Below are 26474 nucleotides of genomic sequence, written 5' to 3'. Positions count from 1 at the left end.
TATGAAAATTGGTGGGTGCTAAAGCCAGGTCCTAGCAACTAAAATAGGTTCTGGAGCTAAGTTGACTCTCCCGTGTGTGCTCTGAGCGTTCTTTTTTGCCTCATGCCGCTTGGCCTTCTGGGAAATGCATGTTTTGTGACCAGCCATGCCACCATGGCAGCCGTTTTGTGAATGGGCAAGCCCCACCCTTGTGGCAGCCATTTTGTGAGAGCGCCAACAATACTCTGAAAATTCCAAATCGGCCCACCGAGCCGAAAACATTGGGGACTCCTGAATGAGGACTTTTTTTAGGCCGGCTCTCGGTGTGTCGAAATCCCTCCCCCATTTGATTTACCGGTTCTCCTGCCTCCGTTCCCTGCAGGCGGAGCAGCTTGGCACGGCCTCTGCCTTGGCACCTTCTGTCAGGCAAAGTTTGATGCCTCGTCAATGCTAATACGACTTTTTATGCCTCCCCCGCTGCCCGGCGGGATTTATAGGAGCTCTGATTTTTATATAGACATTTCGAGGTACATAAATGCCGCTGTTGCTGCCGTGGGTAGGGTTGTGTCAGCGTTTTCAATATAATATTTTGGATTTTATAATGCAGCCAATAAAGCAATGGTCGCTCCAAGCCGCGTACAGGAGCTCGGTCCAAGGGAGGGGGGAAGAAAGAAATACTGTATTTTTTTTTATTTGTGGGGAGAGGAGAATTGGTTGGCTGGCAGGAGCAGGGAGGAAGGCTCAAGATTTGAACTCGCAGCCTTCCCGAAGTGCTTAGAATGCATGGATAGGCTGCATCCAGCATGGTGCTGAGCACCCAGGCCCAAGTGTTGGACAGTGGAGCAGTGGTACCAGGATTCCTGGGGGTGTAGCTTTTTTATTAGCGGGGAGACTGACCTAAACTTGCACCCCTTTCAGAATTTCCTGTTCCTTCTAAGTTTGCTGCGCTCCTCACAGTAACTAGGGAGAAACTGGTTTTTTCCCCAACCAACCATCTATTTTCCCCTGTTGCGGTGCAAGAATTTCTGCACGTTGTGGTTTAAAATCGACCGCTAGAGAGGGGACGGTCCATGGCTAATAGCTTCCCTCGGCAACGTGGGCCGTGTTAAGAAGGACTCCGGGCGCTCTGCACGTGATCCGTTGATGGTGGTCAGCTAGGAGCCACATGGTGGTGATAGCGAGGACCTGTTGCTCTCTGGATCCAGGAATCAGATTCTGGGAACCGTGCTTACGAGGACAGGGAGAGCTGAGAAAGCTGAGGCAGGGGCTGAGCGAGAGAGCCCTCACTCTGTGGCTGAGCACACCTTTGGCACGCAGGAAGTCATGGGTTCGAGTCCCGGCACCTCCAACTAATAGACTGTTCGGCAAGGTAGATCCGTCTTCCCATCTGGGGGCCCTGCAGATGTTTGGATGATTATATCCAGCATTCCTGACCACCGGCCAGGCTGTCCGTGGCCGATGGGAGCTGTAATGCAACACAGCCACAAGGTTGGAGGGGAGGCTGTTTTAGAGTGTGTGTATTGTGGTTGTACTTCTACAGTCATCAAAGAGAAGGTTGTGAGGGTGTTTCGCAGGAGTAGCTCAGTGCGAAGGAGCTCTCGTAGGGAATCACTTAACTACTTTGGATGAGGGCTAATAAACTGACACTCAACCCAGACAAGACTGAGATGCTGCTGGTGGCTGGTTCTTCTGGCAGGATGGGGGGTGTTCAACCAGTTCTGGATGGAGTTGAACTCCCCTTGAAGGAGCAGGTTCATAGCTTGGGGGTTCTCCTAGAACCATCTCTGTCCCTTGAGGCCTCGGTGGCCTCGGTGGCACAGAGTGCTTTCTACCAACTCCGTTTGGTGGCCCAGCTATGCCCCTATCTGGACAGGGGTAACCTAGCCTCAGTCGTCCATGCTCTGGTAACCTCCAAGTTAGATTACTGTGATGCCCTCTACGTGGGGCAGCCTTTGAAGGTGGTTCAGAAGCTGCAGCTTGTGCAAAATGCAGCGGCCAGATTGATAACTGGAACCAGAAGGTTCGAACATATAACACCGATTCTGGCCTGCTTGCATTGGCTGCCTATACGCTTCCGAACCCAATTCAGGGTGCTGGTTTTAACCTATAAAGCCCTACACGGCTTTGGACCACAATACCTGATGGAACACCTCTCCCAACATGAACCTACCCATACACTGCGTTCAACATCTAAGGTCCTCCTCTGAGTGCTTACTCCGAGGGAAGCTTGGAGGATGGCAACAAGGGAGAGGGCCTTTTCGGTGGTGGCCCCTCAATTATGGAATGACCTCCCCAACGAGGCTCACCTGGCGCCAACATTGTTATCCTTTCAGTGCCAGGTCAAGACTTTTCTCTTTTCCCAGGCATTTAACAGCATTCAACAACGCTAAGTTTGTTTTTTAATGGACCCCCAGAACTGTTGTTTTTAAATGGATACTGTTGTTTTTATACTGTTGTTTTTATGTTTTTAAATTTTGTATACTTTTAATGTTTACTGTTTGTAACTTTTGTAAACCGCCCAGAGAGCTTCGGCTATGGAGCAGTATATAAATGTAACAAATAAATAAATACTTTCCGAAACTTCATGCAAATTTAATCAGAGAAATAGGTAAAATAATAATAATAATAAAAAAACACTGACTGAAAGTGTGCATTTCCCTGCTAAGCTAAAGTATGAAAATGCACATGTGTGGGGGCATTTGCACATTTACACCAATGCAAATTCATGGAAGTGCAAATTTGCGCAAATTCGGAAAATGGGAAAAAACGATTCTGTCAATGAGTGGATGACGGAAGGGAAGGCACCTAACAATCTGTGAAATGCAGATGGGATGGATTTTAAAAGATCTGTTCTGCCCTAGGTGAGACTTACTTCACAGAATCATAGAATAGCAGAGTTGGAAGGGGCCTACAAGGCCATCGAGTCCAACCCCCTGCTCAATGCTGGAATCCACCCTAAAGCATCCACCCTAAAGCATCCCTGACAGATGGTTGTCCAGCTGCCTCTTGAAGGCCTCGAGTGTGGGAGAGGCCACAACCTCACCAGGCAACTGATGCCATTGCCGTACTGCTCTAACAGTCAGGAGGTTTTTCCTGATGTCCAGCCGGAATCTGGCTTCCTGTCACTTGAGCTTGTTATTCCGTGTCCTGCACTCCGGGAGGATCGAGAAGAGATCCTGGCCCTCCCCTGTATGGCAACCTTTCACGTCCTTGAAGTGGGCTACCATGTCTCCCCTCTTCCTTGTCCAGCTCCCCAGGGCTGGCAACCTTGAGCACGTCCTTGATTTGCACCGCCTAGCCGCCCCTCAAAGCGCCGTTGCCTCTTCCGCTTGCCAGCTCTGTGTAACTTCTCCTTTTTCCCCAGCCTGTGTCTTCCACATTCCTCCAGGGAGCATCTGTAATGCAGCAGAAAGGTCAGAGAAAGAAAGAAAGAAAGAAAGAAAGAAAGAAAGAAAGGCATGAAGGAAGAAAAAAATCAGTTAGAAGGAGAACAAAAGAAGATAACAGGTTCCCTCACAAGAGGAGTCTCTAGAGGGATATTTTCTGTTGATAAGCTTTCAGGCTATGATTCTCTCTCTCTCTCTGTCCAGCCCCCTGAGATGCCTTTTGAACAAGACAGGTGTTGGGGTGTGATCCCGTATCCCCTGATCTGAGCTGTTTTAAATCCTGGGTTAGCAGTAGTCAGCATGGGGCAGGGGGGGAAATGAGGGATCTGATGACTGTGGGGTTCAGAGGAGGGAGGAAAGGAAAGGAGGAAAGAGGTAGAGAAAAAGGAGAAGAAAAGGGTTAGAGGAAGGAAGAGAAAGGGAAGAAAGGAAAGAGACAGAAAGGAAGAGAAAGGGAAGAAAGGAAAGAGAGAAGAGGCAGAGAAAGGAAGAGAAAGGAAAGAAAGGAAAGCGAGAAGAGGCAGAGAAAGGAAGAGAAAGGGAAGAGCAAAGAGGGAAAGAAAGGAAGAGAAAGGGGAGAAAGGGAAGAAGTAAAGAGGCAGAGAAATGAGAAAGGGAAGAGGAAAGAGGGAAAGAAAGGAAGAGAAAGGGGAGAAAGGGAAGAAGTAAAGAGGCAGAGAAATGAGAAAGGGAAGAGGAAAGAGGGAAAGAAAGGAAGAGAAAGGAAGAGAAAGGGAAGAGGAAAGAGGTAAAGAAAGGAAGAGAAAGGGGAGAAAGGGAAGAGAAAAGGGGTAGAGAATGGAAAGAGACGAGAGGACTCAAGTCGGAATGAGTGTCAGATGTGACCTGCGTTTTCTGCTTCCGCGCATGCGTGTTTCCCCCAAAGCCCGCACCCATTGTGGTGGCATCCAGGCTGGGCGCGGCCCTCCTTCCTGGGAACTCTCGCTCCGCCTCTATTCCCCGATCATTTTATTCCCAAGTTCAACCTGTTTTCGTTTGAGAGAACTTTTTAATGAGGGTCCTTCTGCCGCTCTTTAATTAGTTGTTTGGATTAAGCCAGTTTAATGTGTGTTCTTTTCTTCGTTATCTGCATTGCGTTTCATATATATTTACGTCAGCCGGCGTGTCGACCGTGCCGCTTTAAGGACAGGATAGAAATACGGTGAATAATAACACATTCTAATCCCCCATGGGTCTCCATGCTTAATTTTTCAGCAAATTCTTGTTTTGCGAAAATTGCAGGTTCCTCTTATCCGTCTACGGGTTGTGGTTTGCTTAATAGCATTTCCCGTTTTAGAGGTGTTTAGAGAAATGTTTTTTCCTCCCCCTGCCCCGTAAGACTTTGATTGTATTGAACTTATTTAGGACGAGTGGGAACAGTTTAGCACCTGGGTGTTGAAACGCAATGGGGCAAATCTGGCCCTTTGGAATTCTAGGAAAGGACACGCCCCTTTCCCCTGGCTCCACCCCCTTTTCCATGACCACCAATCGTTGGGTAGTTTTTTGGCGTTTGCAGCCTCCCCCCATTCTTAAAGGTTGATTTGCCTCCCCCAAGGGTTCATGACTGGCTGAAAGACGTTTAAGTGGCAACATGGCGGTCATTCTTGCTACTGCCCCTTTTGCCTTTGGAACTGCCCACCACTGGAAAGCACCCCCTGAGCACTTCTCCAGAACGGAGTTCGGCCCCTCAGTCTCAACTCCTCTCTAGTCAGCTTCTGCTCAGCCCGTCTTCTCCTCTTCCTCCTTCTGCAGCCGCCGTTTGAGGGGCACCCGGAGGAGGACGCCAGCGTCACCCACATGATCAAGGCGGGCAGCGGCGTCTGGATGGCCTTCTCTTCGGGATCCTCCATCCGCCTCTTCCACACCGAGACCCTTGAGCTCTTGCAAGAAATCAACGTCGCCACGCGAACCACATTCGCCCTGCCAGGTAAGGAGGAATGGGGGAAATGCCTTTGGCTGTTAGGCGGTGCAGAAATGTAAAAGATACATATTTTAAAAAACCAAAAAAGCATTTTGGCTAGGATGGTCTAAACAGAGGATCTGATGTGTGACAGATGAGAGACTGAAAGAACTGGGCATATTTAGCCTGGAGAAGAAAAGATAGAGGGGAGACATGAGAGCACTCTTCAAATCCTTGAAAGGTTGTCCCACAGAGGAGGGCCAGGATCTCTTCTCGATCCTCCCAGAGTGCAGGACCCGGAATAATGGGCTCAAGTCACAGGAAGCCAGATTCCAGCTGGACATCAGGAAAAACTTCCTGACTGTTAGAGCAGTCCGACAATGGAATCAGTTGCCTGGTGAGGTTGTGGGCTCTCCCACGCTAGAGGCATTCAAGAAGCAGCTGGACAACCCTCTGTCAGGGATGCTTTAAGGTGGATCCCTGCATTGAGCAGGGGGTTGGACTCGATGGCCTTGTAGGCCCCTTCCAACTCTGCTATCCTATGATTCTATGATTCCACCGGTCTCCACCCAGCGCCCAGGTTTCTTCGAGGAGCAGAAACAGCCGAGACAAGCCGTCTGCATTAATCTCCCCGTTTCCCACTCAGCCTCCCCCTTCTGACACCATAAGCCTTTTAGACCTCTCCTCTCTCTCACTTTCCATCTGCAAGACGGAGCGATTGTGTAATTAGTCCCTAAATGCATTACTCGTGTAAAGTGTTCTGCGTTTTTTAATTTTTTAAAAAAACTTTTGTGATTAAAAAAGAAGAAGCCACGGTTTAAAAATTTATCACTCCTTCTCCATTTCCCTCGTGTGTGCGTGTCTCTCTCTTTTCTTTCCCTTTTTGGTATTAATGCACTTTTGAACTTAAACTCTCTCACATCCTGTTAAACCAGATAGGCCATGAATAAAGCCTTTTGCGAGGAAAGGCCCAGCTTTTAAAAATGTGTGTATTTGCCGATATATCGCTCGGGCAGGCGCGGCGTCAGAGCGTTTAAGCCTTGCTGATGAAATATTTATTTGGCATTAGCATCCTGCACTCTTCTTCTTTATATTTGAAGAGGGGGCAGGGGGGAAAAAAAGGTGTTTTGCCTGGGAGACGGGATCATCGTTGCTAAAATCGGAATGTAAGCAGTATTTATTGCAGCGCCATCGTTCCTGCAAAAATCTCAGGGCAGCGGGATTGGCTTCCTCCACTTCCTTTATCTGCACGACAGCCCTAGAAGGTAGGCTGAGAGTGCATTTCTGGATCAGTGGTGTTATGACTACGGCTGTTCCCTTTTGGCTTGGGGAAGGAGTTTCAGGTGCAGTCGGAATCAGATCCTGAAGCAGAAGAGACGGTGCTAGAAATGTTCCTGTCTACATGGGAAGTGGGGGAGGTGATCCTCACAGGCTCTTCACCAGCTGGGGATCATAGAACCACAGAATAGTAGAGTTGGAAGGGGTCTCTAAGGCCACCAAGTCCAACCCCCTGCTCAATGCAGGAATCCACCCTAAAGCATCCCTGACAGAGGGCTGTCCAGCTGCCTCTTGAAGGCCTCCAGTGTGGGAGAGCCCACAACCTCCCTAGGTCACTGGTTCCATTGTCGCACTGCTCTAACAGTCAGGAAGTTTTTCCTGATGAACCTTCGCCAGACCTTATCACTGAGAACGTTAACAACACACAGTCTGTGGGAAATCAGTATTCTTCCGAGGGGGAGGGTGCTTCAGGGCTAGCTGATCCCAGAGTCCGCCGTAGACTCAAACGGATGGAGCTAAAGGAAGGCGAAAGAAGGTCGGCCTGGTTAGCTTCTCGCCAAAGGCTTCTTCAGAACCAGCCTCCTTGAAGTCAAAGCGTTCTGGGAAAAGGCTTTCCCTTTTTCTTGAAAGGACAATGGTCTCACTTAGTTCTCATAGTTTTGCCTAGAGGAAAGTTCCTAGAAGTCTGACTCTCTTCAGGTGGGGAGAGATGTGTATTGCTTGAATAAAGCTTTGTGGATTACGTGTCAGACCTGTTTATTGTCTCCCAATAAGGTGGGAGGTTTTGAGAAACACGACAAAAGGCGACGTTTCGGTGCCTTGCAGCAGAAAGCCTGTCTTACCCCCGACAGTAAAACAAAACAAAACAAATCTAGGCCTGAGGACAGCAAACTTGGGTTCCTCCCCCAGTATACAGCCTCTGATCCTGGTGGTAAAATATAGCTGTCATAGTAGTCACTGATCACCCTATCTTCCGGTTCTGCTTCTGTTTCTACAAAGCATGGGGTGCCTGCTGCTTCTGAGAAAGTCTTTGAACGGGCCCGTCTTAAAGACAAAGGAAATGTGTGTGTGTGTGTTTTCTTCCCAACTCATTCCCTATGCAAATATATGCAGGTTTAATCAATGGAAATGCAAGCTTAATCAGCAAAGGCTTCCTTAATTGGGTGACAGCCCTAGTAAAAATATAATACTTATTTTTGAATTATGGGCGTTTTGCTGTTGTTTTCAATGGCAGCCCACAACCTGTTACCTGAGAAAGACCCACTGCTCCTGCCTAATTGTATAGCCGGCCCTGTCTTTGGCCAAATGGGGATTTGAACCATGGTCCAAACCTCAACTCTGTTGGGATAGAATTTTGGGATGTCCAGGAGCCATTTTTGCCCCCCCCCGGATGCCGCCCCATGCAGGCAGCACCTTCCCCCATCCCTGTGGCATGCTGGAAGGGTCAAAATGAGCAAAAACGAGCAAGGGGGGAGTTAAAAATGGCCACTTTTTATAATTTTTTGGGGGGGGGATTTGCAGGCTGTAGGTCACACACCCCTTTGCTGCAAATGGGTGTTTTTGGATTGGTCTGGGTTGTTGTTTGGGTCAACCTGAAAAAGAAGACAATGCAGAGAGTGATATGACCAAGGTAACCCCACCCCGCCCTCCTCTCCTGGCCTTACCTGGCGCCACTCCCCTCCACTGTGGAGCTCCAATTCGGAGCCGGAGTTCTGTGGCGAAGAGGAGTGGAGGATGGGCGGAGCGGCGCGGAGCGGAGCGGGCCGATCCAAAATTTTCAGATCGGCCCGCGGGGCGGAGCGGGGGGGCCGTGCACACCCGTAGTGTTTTTGCCTAGTCCTGCGAGGAGAGATGCTTGAACACGGCAGGATTAAGCCAGGCGTGCAGGACCTCTTTCACCCCCGGGGCCTGAATTCCATTTTGGAGAAGCCCTCGGGGGTGGGGCCGAAATGCCACCGCTTGGATGGTGTCTTAAGACCCCAGGTTAATCCTGCACCCGCTACGGCTGCGCATGGCTGCCCGACCGCTGACCAATGGCAGTGGAGGGCAGGAGCATCCATTGCTGCTCAGGGGTAAAGCACATGCATTGCATGCCGAAAGTCCCAGGTTCGATTCTGGCATTTCCAGATAGGGCTGGAACGTTCCTGCCTGAAACTCTGGAAAGCCAATGCTTCCAGTCTGTGCTGACAATACTAGGTGAGATGGACCAAGCGCCTGGCTCAGTCTGAGGCCGCTTCCGATGTTGCTACGTTTCACTTTGCGAGAGTCTCTCCGGAACTGTGCATCGCTGCCTTTCTGCCTCGTTGCTGCGTCACTCTGAACGTTTCCCTCTCGCCTCTTCCGCCGCCCCGGGCTCTTCTGCTCCCACTGCGGTTTATGGACTCCACACCTCTCCAGTTCTTTCAGGAGCTAATTTGCAATTAAAATGCAGCACCGCATCACAAGGGCTTAATGGGGAGAGAGAGAGAGAGAGAGAGAGAGGCGTGAGGGGGATACTAAAACAGTCTTCCCAAGGTGGGATTCCTTGGGGACACTTGATTGTCCGAGCAGGGAAGAAATTGTGTTGTTCTCTGGGACTTGACAGTGGAGTGCCAGACGGATGGCCGTCTCCTGCCAGAAGAGCTCCCAGCACCTTATCCCTCGTCGTAGGCTTTGACCCAACATAGGAATGTACGAATCGGCAAAACCTGAGTTCATCAACATTGCCGAATTCTGTCTTGTTCCAACTCAAGCCCAGATCAGTTTGCTGGCTTCATTCCCCCCTCCCTTTTGGCATGAAAATCCGTGCATATTTTCCCAAACGCGCTCTCCTTGACCCGTATGCATTCTTCTCCCATTGAGGGAAGCCGACCTGTGTGCAGTTTTTAAAGGCACACATTTTTTCATGCCTCTTTTTCAAATGATCCCAGGCTGCCAACTGCGTTGTTTTGGGTCGGCAATGGTGGCCGCAAATCACATTGCAAGTTCGGAAATTTACCGCTTTCAATTGCAGGTGGCGTCCGATTTCGGTTTCAGTCCGGACGGCGCAAAATGAATAGATCCTGATTGCAAATGAACTGAAAACGAATTTCTTGTACATCCCTGACCAAACAGGATGTGCTAACAGGTTCCTTGCTGGCACATTTATGCTAACATATTGAAAGTGAATATAGTTGTTGGAACCATAAACAGTGTTGGTATTTTTTTAAAAAAAATGCTTCTAATAAACAAGGAAAGGTCTCCAGTTTTCATTAAAGCAGTTCCATCGCTCTCCGCTTTCTGTATCGAGTCAATTTAGCCAAACCATCATCTTCACGGACAACTGTATTTTTTTCCTGTTCTCCCCTCGTGGGCCCTTCCTCCCCAAGCGACATCATACCCTTGCGGCAGTAATTGCAGAAGATAGCAGCTCTCGATAATTTCCAATTAACATTTTTGTCTGAATCGATTAAAAAAAGAACAAACCATGCTGACTGAAGGTGGTAGGCGTAATAGTCCAACGCACCTGAAGGGCTCCAGGTGGGGGAAAAGTAATTTATATTCTATCCCCATGGCCCAGGTGTCGTTGTTGAAGGTAGGTGAACTTCTCCACTTCAAGAGTCTTGAGTTGAGCACATCAGTAGGTGCTACAAGTTTAGAGGCTTTTTCGGTGGCATGGTGGCCCGTTCTGAAGTGCACCGTCCCCGTAGCGCGATGCCCATGGGGGGGTCTAAAAACGCAGGCGGCGGTGTTGTTTTCCATCAACAAACTGTTTCTAGCACTTTTCATCAACGTTCAAGACCAAACCACTTCAAAACAATTTGCATGATGACAGAGAGTGCTACAACGTTGCTGAGAAAATCCATCCCACCACCCGGCAATTGCAGCTAAACGCAGAGGGGCGTGGGTGGCAGATCACGTCACGCCAAAGATGGAGAAGAAATGTATGGTTATTGAGACCCTAACTTGGATATTTGAGAGTGTGCCTTCTCCCCATTCCCTGGGGTCATTCAATGGGGCACCTTGTAGTTCTGCAGGGTTCTTGAGTCTCTATAGAGTCAACTCAGATGAAAGCTTTTAGTATACCGGGTCCCTCTCTGTGGAACTCCCTACCAGTTGCTCTGTCTGCAGAATACTTTTAAAAAAAATTTAAACAAGGTGTCAGGATCAGGCTCGGTCGCCCTGGTGTGTACCCTGAATTGGACTCAGAGCCAGAAGAAGAAAGTAGTAGTAGTAGTAGCCAATACAGGAAGCAAGGGAAGAAATTCTGCAAGACTGTCTAGGAGTCAGTGTCAGGTTCTGTCCTGCAGCACCACCTGGTGGCTGCAGTGCACCTTGCCGGCCACAGAGTAGTTGCAGGATATAGGCTCATATCAAGCACTCACAGGTGAGCTGATGCAGACCAGCTGAGAGCAGTCAGGAAAGGGCTATATAAGAACTGCATTTCCACTCCAGCTTTGCCACAGCAACACGGTCTCCTGTGCCTGCTGCAGCCCGTACCTGACTACCTGCAATCCCGGTCTTTGCCTTGCTGTGCCTGACCTTCTGTTTCTCCTGACTACGCCTTTTGCCTCCGGCCCTGCCTGAACTCTTGTTTGCCTCTGGACTCTTAACCCTGCTTGCTTCTGGACCTCGCCTTTTGCCTCCAGCTCTGCCTAGACTCTGTTTGCTGGTTCCACTGCTGTCCATCCTGGCCCTGACATTCCTGCGCTGAGGCCTTGCCGCCCACGCCCTGGACCCTGACAGTCAAGGAGGAATCTTCCCAGGAGTTTATCAGACAGGAGAACCAGGCTCAGAAATCATTATTCCCACCCCTGGGAACTCCGTCTTTGTCAGAGTGGGAGGGAGCATCAAAATGGACAGATCCCAGAGTCTGCCACAAGGTCAAGCAGGCGGAATTGAGAGGAGGTGGCAGGTGGCCGTCGAGGTTAGCCACTTGCCAGAAGTTGCAACTTGAAGACTCTCCCTGAAGGAGAGGTCTGGTAAAAGCCTGTCGGGCACAGCAGGAAACTGTCCATTGAGTTGATATGCAAATGCCTTGCTTTGTTAGGCTAATTACACTTAGAGAATCGTGCCTTGCGTTCACACTCCCTTCAGGTGGCAAGAGACGTCTGTTGACTGAATAAAGCTTTGTGGATTGCACGGCGGACCTCTATATTGTCTCACACCTTGTGGGGAGGGCTTGGAATCACGTCACGCGCTTTCCTTAAATGATCAGCCATGGCTTTACTAGCTTAACTTGATTTCCGCTATTTTTATAATTTTGTATTTTGATTCTTTGTACTGTTTTTTTTTAAGCCGCTCACTGCTCGTGAAACTTCTTTCTTCCCCCGCCCCCCCAGAGAGCAGTTTTTCAACGTTGTAAATCCACAAATAAACCTGCAAATAGATATAAATGCCTGTTTGCGGCTCGCCACTTTGCTCTGACGTTGCTAAGCGTCTCGCCTATTTTACCGTCTCCCCCTCTTCTCCTTCTGTATCTCGCCGTCTTCGTTTGTGCCCCCGAGAGCAGAGCCTGTTTCATTTTTGTTAAATCAACGGGAGTCACTTCGATGGACGATATTATTGTTTTCATCCTGATGAAAACGGTAATGACCGCCTAAAACTGGACATGGGTGGATCTTCTCTTGAATGGCCTCTACACGTCTGCCTGCGATACTCCTTTCCCTGCTAAGGACATTCCCCCCTGCCCGTCACTTCTGCCCGTGCCAAAGGAAGGTGTCCGTACCCATCTGTCTGCCTCGTTTCCTTTCCCCCGTTGGGCTGCCGCTCTTGCTAAACCAGGAAGACAGGCTCAGGCAAGGAGAGGTAATCTGGCCAGACACTGAACACATGTTAATTCAGAGCAGCGAGTTACCTGTTTTCTGGTCCACGTGAAAACATCAGGTTCTCCTAGCTTGGCAAGGCAGGGGCGCCTGTGTGTGTGCAAGATCCAAAGCGGAGGAAACGCAAGGGCCAGCTTGGCAAAATGGATGCCTCCGGGACGGGTGCCTCTCCCACAAATTGCCTGCAAGGGCATGTATTTGATATGTGCTGTCCCCTCGAGGCTGGGGAAATCATGGACTCACGGAGTTTGGAAGGGACAATGGGCTGTCCTTTCGTCCAGGAGGTCATTTCATCCTTTCAGCTGGATCGTCGAATTCCATTTCAGAGACCTTTGGGGGACCGTCATATTTATTTTATTTATTTCATTTTTATACTGCCCAATAGCCGAAGCTCTCTGGGCAGTTCACAATGAAAACCATAAAATACATGTCGGAATGTAAGATAAACTCCCCAAAGTTGCTCCTCCGTCTGAGCCCCGCATCTGATTCTTGGGTCCATCACTCCCAACTCGTCCTGCATGGTAAGACCTTGCATTCCCCTGGATGGAGAGGCCTCTGCCTAGCTTTGATCCAACTGATTAGCCGGCATCTGGAAAGACTCCTCTCTGCCATGGTTACTCTGCCCCATTTCCTGTGACCTTGTGCTTGCTTTGGAGCCTGGTTGGTAGGCCGTGATTTGAAAACTGCTGGGAAGGTTTATCAGGGTCTGGCCTTTGGGGCAGAGGCTTGGGTTAGGCAGACCTAAACAGATGAAATCTTCCACTCTTGCAGCTCAATGACCCTATCTTTTTATTTATTTTTATTTTGGCAGGCCAGAGGAATGTCCGCGTCACCAGCCTTCTGATTTGCCAGGGTCTTCTGTGGGTTGGCACCGACCAAGGCATTTTGGTCCTCTTGCCTGTGCCCAGGTTGGAGGGCATCCCCAAAATCACAGGTGAGTCTCCTGTTGCTTCAGCATTGGATTTCTCAAAGGTACAGGTGAACAGTGGCTCAGTGACAGAGCACCTAATTTGCATGCAGAAGGTCCCAGGTTGTATCCCTGGCATCTCCAGGTAGCAAGTTTCAGGATCACTGATAAGTTATGCCTTAACTGATTGGCTATGCTGTTAGGGGATGACTGATAGGTTATGCTTTCACTGATTGTCTATGCTCTTAGGGGATGACTGATAGGTTGTGCCTTAACCAATTGACTATGCTCTTAGGGGAGGGGCTATAGCTCCGTGGTAGAGCACCCTTTTTACATTAACAGGTCTCAAGTTCAATCCCTGCCATCTCCTGCCTGAAACTCTGAAAAGCGGTGTCTGCCAGTCAGTGTCGACAATACGATTCTAGATCTGACTCGGTAGAAAGCAGCTATCTCTGTTCCTAGGTGGCAGATACAAACTTAAAAAAAAAACAAAAAACCATTGGGACTGCTTAAAATAGCTAAATCGACGTACTGTGCTCACTGTTTGTGTGCAGCAGTGCCAAAGCTTTTAGATTATTGGAAAGGATGGATTCAAATTGATGGTTAAAAAAAGACGACCATGACAGAGGGATCCTCGTTGGGGCAGCCAACTTAGTGGATTGACTGGACATTGGTTTGTATTTATATATTGGGCTGTCGTGACTTTTATCTCTGGAATGCTTGATTTCACGGATCGATGTAGGAATGGTGCCTGCAGCTCAGTGTTCGAACCCTCTGCGTTGCAGAAGGCTCAATTCCCAGGTGGGACTAGGACAAATTCCTGCCTGAAACCCTGGACAGCCATTGCTGCTGCCTGTCAGTGTGAACAGTACTGGCCTAGATGGACCCAGGGTCTGACTCAGCAGAAGCCATCTTCCCATCTTCCTATGATCTTTTTTCGCTTCTTTATTGCTTTTCTTCCCGAGGTCTAGCGATTGGTGCGCTCATCCAAGGCCAGGGGATCAATCCCCTACTTTTGCTTCCCCCACCCTGCTCCCCCTCCCTTGGGGCTGCTGCTCCACTCCCTGGGGGGGGGGAGAGTGCAATTCTGTCGAGAAACAGCGATTCTCCTGGGAATCAAGACGTTTGCTGCTCCTCGCATGTCTCATTTCCCAGTCGAATATCTTGGAATCCAACTGTTCAGCCACTTCCTCAGACGTAGCTCCGTTACAGAGTCCTACTCCATAGCTGCTAAGGAGAGGGCCTTTTTGAAGGTGGCACCCTGTTCACGGAATGCTCCCCCCACCCCGAGAAGCTCACCTAGCACCTACATTTTACTTCTTTCGGCACCAGGGGAAGAGCTTTTTTGATTTCCCCAGGCTTTTTAGTTTTTTCAGTTTTGTTTTAAAATGTGTTTGTGTGTCTTTTAGCTCTTTCCCTGTGTGTGTGTGTGTGTGTGTGTTTACTTTTAAAAACTCGGCTTGGTTTTGAACTTCCGAAGGTTTAAGATGAGGTTGGAGTGTGCATTTTATGGTCTTCACCTTTGCAGACCATCACTCCTTTTTCATGCTGTCGTCCGCTCATTTTTGGAATTGGATTTTTTTGAAATAATAATAATAATAATAATAATAATAATAATAATAATAATAATTTATTTATTTCTTACCCGCTTCTCTGATTGGATCAAGGCAGGGAGCAACAGCAAGTATAAAATACATAAAATACTGATTAAAAACGTAGTATACACTGTTAAAAACATCCTAAAAGCATACTAAAAGTATCCTAAAATTCTACTGTATAGGCCAAGTTTCTACTTTGGCTCATGAGCAAGTGAAAATCCAGTCCACTGCAGAATCCGCAAGGCATAAGAACATAAAAAGCGCCCTGATGTTGGATCAGACCACGGGTCCATCTAGTCCAGCACTCCGTTCACACAGTGGCCCACCAGCCATCGGCCAGAGACCAACAAAGCAGGACTTGGTGCCACAGCACCCTCCCACCCATGTTCCCCAGCAATGGCTGCACACAGGCTTACTGCCTCGAATACTGGAGGTAGCACACAACTACCAGGGCTAGTAGCCATGGAAAGCCTTCTCCTCCAGGAATTCATAGTCGGCTTCACAGACCTCTAAATTCATTGTGGATTTCTCCATCAACTAAATAAATGAATCAGGCGTGGCTGATTTCTTTGTTAATAATAAAAAAGTGTTTCTGCATCCCTCTCTCTCTCTGCCGTTTAGGGAAAGGCATGGTCTCCCTCAATGGCCACTGTGGCCCCGTGGAATTCCTGGCGGTGGCCCTCAGCACTCTGGCGCCGGACATCCTGAAGAGCGACAAGGAGGAGGATCCATCGTCGGAGCCCCCGGGCGCTGCGGATGAGAAGAACGAGGGCCGGCCATTGGAAATGGCTGCCCAGGAGAGCCCCCCAACGCGGGAGAGGAGGAAAAAAGGCGTCCTCTTGCAGTATCGTCTGCGCTCGACCGGCCACCTCCCCGGGCAGCTGCTGTCTGTGCGGGAGGCTCCCTCCGCCACCGGCGGGAACACCCTGGAGCACACGGAGGAGGACGGTTCCATCTACGAAATGGCCGACGACCCCGACATCTGGGTGCGCAGCCGGCCATGTGCCCGGGATGCTCACCGCAAGGAGATCTCCTCCTTGGCCGTCATCTCCGGAGGGAGAGGCTACCGGGACTTCAGCTCGAACGGCAAGCTGCCGGCCAGCGGTGGCGAGGCGGACAGCACGTTACTCATGTGGCAGGTCCCACTGTTGCTATAACGCCCCATCTTTCTCCCCCCCTCCCTCTGGACTGCTTTTCCTCCTCCGATGCCTTGACGCGGCGCCGGATTGGGGCTGCCTGGCACGTTGGCTACAGCCTCATCCCTTGCAATCCGAAATCACTGCAGGGAAGTGGCTAGCCTTGGCCTGTCTAAAGAGCAATCCAGGCTTTTAAATCATTTTCTTCCTTCCCTTTCAATCTCCCTCCCTCCCTCCCTCTCTCTTTCTCTCTCTCTTTCTGTCTCTCTGTCTGCAGCATGCTCTTTGGAAGACTTTCAAATTTCAGAACTTTCCCCCCGTCTGTTGAGTCTTTATCCCTCCTATTCCCTTGAGAGATGAGCTTGCGTTGGTGGTTTTTTATATTATTATTAACACTTCCTGGATGCCGTAGGAACCAGGGTGCTCCTTGCAGGTTTTGGAGTCGCTGGATCCTTAACCTCCTCAGAAATGATAATTTCCCCACTTCCCCCAAAAGAGGCATGAAGGTTTGCATATCGACGTGTGAATAGAATATATAAATATATATATATATAACATTTAAAACTCTGTATATTATTACGTTGTATAAATAAAATCTGTATATATCGGGGGCATCTTCAAATGCGGGAATAAAAGGTGGTTTAAAAAAGATCAGCGTCGACGTCTCCGTGACAGCTGTTGGGCCTTTTCCCACCGGGCTCCGATGAGAATCCTGCAAGGTAAGCACAGACGTTGGTCACACGATTAGATGTGGGGAAAGTTTGCAAACGAAGGAAGCGTACATCCATCTGCCAGCCGCCCCGCGGGAGAAGACGTGAGCTGGAAGAGACAAGGCCCTCATCCTGTGGGGTCCTCTGACTGCCGGGAGTGTCATTTTATTGGTTTATCTGAAATGTTTTTCATCTTCAACTGCAGAGGTGCAAAGAGAGATGGAATGGCGAGTTTTGATGGGCAGGCGCTTGTCATGTATTTATTATGTTATTTGCTGTTCCAATATATTTGTCGCTTTCCACAATGGTGTCAAAAACAATGGCATCAAAGCAGTAAATATAGCAATAAGTACAACCTGATATCACCAAGTAATCAGCAGTAAAGCTGCACATAGAATCACAGAATAGTAAAGTTGGAAGGGGCCTCTAAGGCCATTGAGTCCAATCCCCTGCTCAATGCAGGAATCCCTGACAGAGGGTTGTCCAGCTGCCTCTCGAAGGCCTCTAGTGTGGGAGAGCCCACCACCTCCCTACGTAACTGATTCCATTATCGCACTGCTCTAACAGTCAGGAAGTTTTTCCTGATAACCAGCTGGAATCTGGCTTCCTTTAACTTGAGCCCGTTATTCCGTGTCCTGCACTCTGGGAGGAACGAGAAGAGATCCTGGCCCTCCTCTGTGTGGCAACCTTTTAAGTATTTGAAGAGTGTTATCATGTCTCCCCTTAATCTTCTCTTCTCCAGGCTAAACATGCCCAGTTCTTTCCGTCTCTCCTCACAGGGCTTTGTTTCCAGACCCCTGATCATCCTGGTTGCCCTCCTCTGAACATGCTCCAGCTTGTCTGCCTCCTTCTTGAATTGTGGAGCCCAGAACTGGACGCAATACTCTAGATGAGGCCTAACCAGGGCCGAATAGAAAGGAACCAGTACCTCGCATGATTTGGAAGCTATACTTCTAGTAATGCAGCCCCAAATAGCATTTGCTTTTTTTGAGGCCACATCACACTGTTGGCTGATATTCAACTTGTGCTCTACAACGTGCTACTCTGTGCTACAAAGCTGGTTCACAATTCAGGGAACGCCTGTGCGAAGGGAGAATGCGAAGACCGGATGAATTTAGGCCTCAGCAAGTGAAAGTGGTCCACCATGGGAGAGCCGAGAGTCTGACCGATGCCGGCATTCCCATTCTGGCAAGCGTAAGGTTGTTGTTTTCTTACGAGCCAGTTAAATCCGCCCCAAATCCGATGTCTCGATAACTCCAATTTCATTTTCGCCTTTCAATTATATTCTCAGCAACTCAACCTTGAAATAGGCCATCTCGAATGCCGCTGTCGGAGAAGGCCCTATTACCAGTTGTACACGATTTCCGTAGCTTATTTTTTTCCTAATTAGACATTAAATGCGTGTAACATTTTCGCCTCCTTTCTTTCTTCTAAAAAAAAAAATCCATTTCTGCTGCAGATTAAGTTGTCTCACTTCAACTCCCCACCCCCCAAGACTTGTCTCACTGTTTTGACTTGCCAATTGGGTTCTTTTCATAAGAGAGAGAGAGAGAGAGAGAGAGGGTGTGTGTGTGTGTGTGTGTGTGTGTGTGTGTGTGTGTGTGTGTGTGTTGAGTATTACAGCATCAATGTTCTTCTCCAAGTCCTTCTTAGTTCAATTAACTTCCATCAGCCACATGTCACCATGGACCCCGTCGAAAGAGGCAACAATTTCAATCCACTACATGCAAATTCATTGAAATATCAATACAATTACATCTCATGGTTCCGGCACGAGGAATAATAAGGAAGTCTTTCAGCTGCTTATGTTTATCCAAAGTGCTGAAACCTTCAGCACCCCGGATAGCTCCGTCGAGACTTTTGACTGATCTGTTTGAAAACAGGGCAGGATCTACACTACTGCTTTATAACTGTTTATAACAGCATTGACAATTGCTGGGGCTCTGGACATGATAGCACTCTTCAAATACTTAAAAGGTTGTCACATAGAGGAGGGCCAGGTTCTCTTCTTGATCATCCCAGAGTGCAGGACATGGAATCATGGGCTCTTCCACACTAGAGGCCTTCAAGAGCTAGAATGGTACCTATTGGATGACAGAGGTAGCAAGAGTTTTCTGCGGCGGAGATGCTGGCTAAAATCTATCCAAACGTCAACAGGGATCAGTGTTCAGTGCCGTTCAAAAGCCGGCAGTAGCGTTTGGTCACGTGAGGTTCGTCTTTTGTGGGGTGTGGAGCGGGCAGGGTAAATCCCTCAAGGTGAGTGTCTGCCCCTAAAGCCAACGGGGGAAGACTCCGTTGGGCTTCTCCGCCCAGCTGTTTGGGGGTCTGACTTCCTTTCCTCCGCCTTGTGCTCAGGCAACCCTGATTATCTCTTGATCAAATTAACGCACTCCAGCGGGCGCAGCTGCCTAATGGAGACATTTGCTTGTCGCCTCGTTTTCTCCGGCTGTCTAATAAGGTGGGCTCTCGGCGCCGCGGAGGAGAATCACGTCTTGCCGCAGATCGGCACGGCTCGGATCGCCTTCAGTCTCCTCCGCGCTTCTCTAATGAGGTTGGCCGGTGCTCCAGCGTGCAGGTGGAGCACAGCGTGGTGGGCTCCTCCGGAGAGGGGAATCCCAGCTGGTTGAACAGGCATCATTCCACTTTCGAAAGAGTGGCACCAGTTCCTCCCCCATGTCGAGGTGTGGGTCGCTAGGACTGCTTGGTTTGAGTTGGAGCAGCTTGTAAGTTGGCAACATCTGGCGCCAGAAGACGATCACCTCCTCCACCATCACGGATGATGGGTGAAGGAAGTCCTGGTTGGGTCCTCCTTGAGGAGCTAAGACAGGGGTGCAGAACAGGGCCCTTCAGGGTTCCTTGTGTAGCCTTTTTGCCTTTGCCCCCCCTACCGTTAGGCAGTTTCTTCTCCACGTTCCCTCCCCTCTTTCTAAAAGGCTGAACTGCATCTCCTAAGGCTGAGCAAGTAACACTTAGAACTGCAAGCTAAAATATGCTGTTATTTTGGCCCTGCCCCTTTTACCTTCAGCCACACACACCCTGGAAGACACCCCCACCAGGATCTTCTCCAAAATTGATTTGGGCCAACAGTGGTTCTGCACCCCTGCGCCAAGATTCAGAATCGTCAAATCAGAAGGGGGAAACTGAAGATCATCTCTTCCAATCTTTCTCCAACGTGAGGACATTTTGGACTACAGCTCCTAGCATTCCTGACCGTGGGCTGTGCCCATTGGGAATGGGTCCCATACATCTGGGGTTGGATCCAGGATCTACTTTCTGTAAGAGGAAAGGTTGATTTTGGGGGATCCTTCTTCAGCTGTCCCCATTCGACAGGGTTTCCTACCAGCATAGTCGACTTTGCTTCAGTCTGGATCCATCCCTTGGAAGACATCCAGTTAGGGGAGACTTACCCACAATGCAATTTCTTTCCCCCTCCTAATATATCATCTCATCTACTACCAACCAGTCATTCCTTCGTTCGTAAATTTGGATTAGTAGTCTAGGATGGTTGGGTGATGTTGCATCAGTCCTCGGTAAACGGAGTCAAGCCATTGGTCAATCAAGTTTAATGTTGCCTACAACATCGATTAACAGTGGCTCTCTGGAGTTTCAGATGGGGATCGTTTTCCAGCCCTACCAGGAGGTGCCAGAGACTGAACCTTCTGCATGCAGATGCTCCACCACTGAGCTACAGCCTCTCCACGCAAAGCATAGCCAATCAGCAAAAGCATAACCTATCAGTGATCCTGAATCTTGATACATGGGGGTACCTGTGGCATTACACCCCACAAGTCAGTTCCCTAATGTATGTCTAGGATTTGTAAGTCTATTGTGTTTAGAATGTTGACCTGAGTGGGTGGAGATTGAATATCTTAGGGGGGAGGAGGATATATAAGGGGGGTGTTTTAAAAGTACTTTGGTTCGAGGGGAGAATTAGAGGATCAGGGTGAAGAAGGTTGTCTTTGGAGTGTAGGGTGCAGATAGTCAGATGGTGTATATTAAACAATCCTGATAATAAAGGAAGTTCAGGGTGAAGGTGTGAGAGAAAGGAAAGCGTGTATGAGAAGAGAGAAAGGATTGGATGAGAGGTTTTAACAAGGGCTTGAAAAGTTTTATGATGAAACAAAGTTTGTGAACATTGAAATAAATTTCTATTCAGTTTGTTTTACTACCCCCAAAATCCCACGTGTCTCCTCGGCGTTTATTACCTGCAGTTACATACATAGAACACCCGTCCTGACATTCATTCACCATCAGCACATATAAAATTCACAGCACATTAGTTTATTCCTGAAATCATTCCTGTTTGTCCTCTTCCTCCACATAATTTGCAGAAAGGTGGCATTTGTCCCTCAGCTCAGGCTCATAAAGTGGTGGCGCTTCGCTTGAGCAGGGAGTGTCCGCGGGCAGGCCTGTCGTAAAGAGCCGGTGTCGTTGCAGTGCCATAGCTTGAACCTGCAACCTTCTACATGCAAAGCAAGGCCTCTATCACTGAGCTATGGGTCGGAGTTTGGTCTCCTGACAGGTGGAGAACCTCGTTGTGTTTTGGAGTGAGATACCCAGCAGCGTTTGGAGAAGGTCTGTGTGTCTATTTGTGAGGAGCACGAGAGAGCGCAAAGGCTAAGAGAAAGATGATCTGGCAACTTCCCCACATGTGGTCTTTGCCTGTGGGTCTCGTTCCATGCAATCCAGACCATGGACAGGCCCCATGCAGAGACGGACACCGATTCTTTCAAGGGACTCGGGCGATTCGACTGTGCAGCCCAAAAAGAGAGAGTGCCGACACCCCCAAATGAAGGTCTCCATCCTCAAATTGGGGTCACGCTCCGTGATGGAGTTTTTACAGGGCCTCGCAGAATGGCCGGGGCGAGGTGAGAACCCCGGGTCCTTGGGGGAGCTGAGGGGAACTTTATAGAACCAATCAGGCTAGCTTCAGTTGATAGCAAAGCTAATAGAAGGACATAAATTGGTGTCAGCCGAGGGCTTCAGCCATCAGTCATACCTGCTAACAAGCTCATCATTCGTCTCCGCGAGATTGAACTCTCTCTCCTTTTCACAGACAAATTCAACATTTAACTCCAAATGCTCACCTTGGGGGTGGGTGTTGGATTCCTAACTGAAATTTGCTTGCCCAATTTTGCTTTTTCTGTCTCCTTATTGTAAGGTTTTTTATGATTATTATTATTCTTAACATGGAAGTGCGGAAAGTTAAAAATGTGTGCGTCTTGCACAGCAACAACGAAGGATAGGAGAGCTGACAGGTGTGTGTGTGCTTTGCGTCCGTGATTACCAATGCGTGCACCCCAAAGAGTAGCAGTGCATTGCAGAAGAGCCAATTTAGTCAGATCAGCAGGACTGTGATCCTTTGCATAGCTACTGGGGAGTAAGCGTCATTGGACTCAGGGAGGCTTGCTTATAACTATGAGCTTTAACAAGTTTTTCAGCCAGCTGCTAATGCAAACACTACGCCCCCGCCACCAGGTAAGCCCCCTCCCCCCACTTACCTGGGTCTGGAGCTTTGGAACGGTCCGAATTGCTTTGGACCATTCCAAGATGATCCGGACCTCCCCCAATCCGCTTCGGGGTGCAGCTTTCTATCCCAATTTGCCTGGGTTTGTACAACCCTTTCTCTGACTATCTATCGTTTGCTGGTTTTACAGGGTTTTCACAATCTCCTCCGCCCTCATTTTAAAAGGCTGAAATCCCTCTCCTAAGAATTCAAGAGTTCGTAAGAATTTGAAACTAAAACATGCTGGAATTTGGGGATATTTGCGGCCCTGATCCCTTGGGCTTTGGCCACACCCATCACTGAAACGCCAGCCCTGAGATCTTCTCCGAAATTCTGAAACAGAATTTGGGCCTCAGGCTGAAAAAAGGCAGAGGCACTGATGGTTTAAATAATAATAAAAAGTCGACCACCCTAGTTAATTTCAACCAAGGTTATGAAAATTTAATGAGTCACCAATAGGGCAGACAAACCTGCCATTTTAGCGTTATTAATTGATTAATTGATTACATTAATATCCCACTTTTTGTGCTCCTTAAAAACTTATTCAATTCCAGCCATTTTAACTGTCCGTCAGTTTCTTACTTCCCCAATCCTGGTTCCTCCAAAACTGCTGTTTTAAATAATAATAATAATTCCTCAACATGAAAACGTTAGTGTGAATTTCTCTAATACCTGTAATTTTTTAAAACACCGTGTAGCCTAACGGGCCGATGTTTTGCCAACCATTTCCCTAACGTCATGCATTTTCCCTTTCATGAATATTCACCTTCTATTGAGCTCTTTCTCCTAACATGGCGATCTCTTGATTGGAGGACTCCATCGCAAAACCCGGACAGGCGTGAACGTTGAAGGAAAGCCGGTATCAAATGCAGGAGTTAGTGACACTCTGACAAATCTCATTTCTGATGTCACCGCTGATTGTTTTTGAGGTTGAGGCTTACCTGGATGCAGCTAACCTTGACCTTTCTGCAGAAACGGCAAATGGGTTTGTCCATCGCCCATGAAATTCAGACCTTTTCCCCAAGCTGTTCAAACTATTGTTATCTTTCCCCAGAGGCTGACTTAACTCCCGGCTTCTTGTTGGTGGGCGATATTTCCTTGTATTTCTCCTCCTCCTCCTCCTCCTCCTCCTTCCTCCTCCTCCTCTTCCTCCTCAGCTCGTAGTTAGGACCTCATTAGCTTACAGAGGAGAAACCAGTATTGAAAATTAAGGATAGTTAATCCCCTTCTGTCAACCCTTCCTGGAGTTGTTTAAAAAACCCAATCACATGGGGGCAGGGTGGAACTTTTTTGAGCAACGGAGGAAGCTGCCGTCGACTGAAGTAGATAAGGCGCGTGCTCTGCCCCAATCCATGGTTCTTCTCAAACATAAAGTAAGATTCTAGTCCTCATGGTGCTGAATTGAATTCAAATCCGCCTTCTGCTGAGTCACACATAGCTCAGTACTGTCTACTTATTTGTGCCACTCTTTGGGGGTAATCCCACGCATGTGAGGATGACATGGAGGCACTCTGCACATGTTCAGATACAAGCTCATCATCATCTCTCTCTCTCTCTTGAAATAAAGCTCTCTTTGGCTGATGAGTATATCACGTTGGCCTTGATATCAACATTTCTCCCACCACGTCCTGGGTTCCCCTCTCTGCCAACGTTGCCTGGTCCAACCAGAACCACGTCGCTTGTGGCTGCTCCTTCATTCGCTCTCCCCCCTGGGCCTGGCCTGGTGGGCCCGCGTGTCAAAACCCCCCTCCTTTAAAAGATCCACCTGGTAGGCTGAACTGATGCAAGCAACACTCACCGCCAAGACGATAAGTCTTGAGATTCGGAAAAGTTGCTTCCTCCAGCGATGTAGCGTAGCGAGGGCTAATGCGTGCCTCTGCGTGAGCGTCAGCCGTGTGCTGCCCCTCCAGGCGGATGTTTGGAGAGGCATCTGATGTCAGAAGCCCTTCGCCTCCGATCAGCCTCAACTCGCTGAAGGTGAGCATCTTTGGCAGGCCTGGGACGAGGCCTCCTTGATACCTTCTTCCGGGCAAGCGATCAAAACACACGGTGACCCAGTTTCCTGCTGGTTGATGCTGAAGAAGCGTTTCCTCTCCTCCTGTGGCTGCGTGATTTCCCTGAAGTGTTCTGGATTCGAACCTCACTTTTTAAACCGGCTCCTTGGCCTCCTTGGGAAAAAAACCACATGTGTTCCTGGCTTCCTGTAACTTTAGCCCATTATTCCGTGTCCAGCTGGAATCTGGCTTCTTGAGCCTGTTATTCCGTGTCCTGCACTCTGGGAGGACCGAGAAGAGATCCTGGCCCTCCTCTGTGGGACAACCTTTCAAGTATTTGAAGAGTGCTCTCATGTCTCCCCTCAGTCTTCTCTTCCCCAGGCTAAACATACCCAGTTCTTTCAGTCTCTCCTCGTAGGGCTTTGTTTCCAGACCCCTGATCATCATGGTTGCCCTCCTCTGAACACGTTCCAGCTTGTCTGCATCCTTCTTGAATTGTGGAGCCCAGAACTGGATGCAATACTCTAGATGAGGGCTGAATAGAGAGGAACCAGTACCTCACGCGGTTTGGAAGTTATACTTCTATTAATGCAGCCCCAAATAGCATTTTCCTTTCTTGCAGCCACATCACACTGTTGCCTCCTATTCAGCTTGTGATCTACAACAATTCCAAGATCCTTCTCATTTGTAGTATTGCTGAGCCAAGTATCCCCCATCCTGCAACTGTGCATTTGGTTTCTTTTCCCTAGGTGTAGAACTTGGCATTTATCCCTATTAAATTTCATTCTGTTGAGATGAAAATATTGTGACACCTCTGTTTTAGAGAAAATTTCTGCCTGCCTATGTTTGTGCCTTATACCTGCAGTGCTTCGGAGTACAACTCCTATGATGTCTGACTTCTGGCCATGCTGGAAGGGACTGAATGACAGGCGTTATGGTCCCTAACACCTGGAGCCGTCCATGGACGCACGAGAATTTCTTTTCGGTTTGTAAATCCTGTGAACTTACCGTATTCACAACCCTGAATGCAAATGTGAATAGGAGTGCATTCCCTCTGCCCGAATAATGTCGACACGTTCCTAAAAGTGTCATCGTGTTCAAAAAATATACACCTTGAAATGGGTATTATTAGAGGAATCTGTGACCTTTCTCACTTCAGGCAAAGGGAGAGGGTGGGAGGAAGAATGTGCTTTTAAAAGATGCTCGTGGAAATGGACACACCCCTCCCCGGAATTTGCACATTTCCTGTTCAAGTGAACCAAACAGTCTGTTCACTTGAATGCAGTGGAGACGTGGCAGCTCTGATATCAGTGGGATGGTGAATCCGCTCTGGGTTTCACTCGGAACTAGTCATAACACAAACGGAGCTCCTTTTGAGTTCTGATTGAAACTCAGAGTGGTTTCTAGGGAGGCATTCCCACCCTAGAGGCCTTCAAGAGGCAGATGGACAACCCTCTGTCAGGGATGCTTTAGGGTGGATTCCTGCATTGAGCAGGGGGTTGGACTCGATGGCCTTGTAGGCCCCTTCCAACTCTGCTACTCTGTGATTCTATGATTCACTGCCCCACTGATATCGGAGCCAGCCCAGCACAAACGACACCAAGGCTGAGCCAAACTGAGCTCCACAGTGACATTTGGGCAATTTCAGCAAGCTCAGATGCCCCTGGTTCTCTCTTCCCAAAGAAAGATCCCAAAGAAGTACCGGTATCTTCTCTCTCTTTTTTTTGCTGCGTGTTTGGTATTTCATTCCCAATAACGAGACGAGTACGTTGGCAGCGATTACGGCAAACGTCCTTTCCACGGGGCTGGTTGCAAGGCAGCTTGCTCGGATCCACCTCCGTGTCTCATCTGCCATGGGGGGGGGGGCTCGTGGGAGGCCCCCTGCCACGTCACAGCCACCCCTTTGCCCACCAACAGTTTCAGCATGATGGGAAGTATTGTTCTCGGCTGGTGTGATTCACGCTGCAGCTGGGAAGTGACGAGCAGGGTACGTAATGAGTGGAGGGGTGCCCATAATTAACACCTTGCTTTGGGGATCACCCCCTGCTTATTAAGAGGGTGGGGGAGGCTCCAGAGGGGGGAAGCTGTCAACTGAGTGTCTTTCACGGAGCGGCAGGCACGTGTTCGGTCCTGGTGAATAAGAAACAGCAGCAAACTTCTTGAGTTTCTCCGAAAGCCTGTTGAGAGGGAAGCAGGCCTTTTGCTACCAGAGAAGCAATTTCCTGAAATTCTGATGGTCGTCTTCAGTGCCAAACCCTAGAATCCTGGAGTTGGAAGGGGCCTCTAAGGCCATCAAG

At 48.9% G+C, this 26474-nt stretch overlaps 1 protein-coding gene across 3 annotated transcripts in view; it reads left to right on the top strand.

Moving 5' to 3' along the window:
* The window catches only part of ARHGEF10L (Rho guanine nucleotide exchange factor 10 like), a 91483-nt gene extending 74857 nt beyond the window's left edge, over positions 1 to 16626 (top strand). For 2 of the 3 annotated variants that reach the window (XM_063145169.1, XM_063145168.1), the window contains 3 exons: positions 5118 to 5292; positions 13138 to 13260; positions 15453 to 16625. In XM_063145169.1, the coding sequence (XP_063001239.1) occupies positions 5118 to 5292; positions 13138 to 13260; positions 15453 to 15988 (834 nt within the window). In that variant the 3' untranslated portion in view covers positions 15989 to 16625. Of the gene's footprint in view, positions 1 to 5117; positions 5293 to 13137; positions 13261 to 15452 lie in introns of all 3 variants that reach the window. The other variant, XM_063145167.1, reaches the window with a different exon arrangement.
* The last annotated feature ends 9848 nt before the right edge of the window (positions 16627 to 26474 follow it).

The sequence above is a fragment of the Elgaria multicarinata genome, chromosome 20, assembly GCF_023053635.1.
Source record: "Elgaria multicarinata webbii isolate HBS135686 ecotype San Diego chromosome 20, rElgMul1.1.pri, whole genome shotgun sequence".
Classification (NCBI taxonomy): domain Eukaryota; kingdom Metazoa; phylum Chordata; class Lepidosauria; order Squamata; family Anguidae; genus Elgaria; species Elgaria multicarinata.
This window is presented reverse-complemented; position numbering and strand designations above follow the sequence as displayed.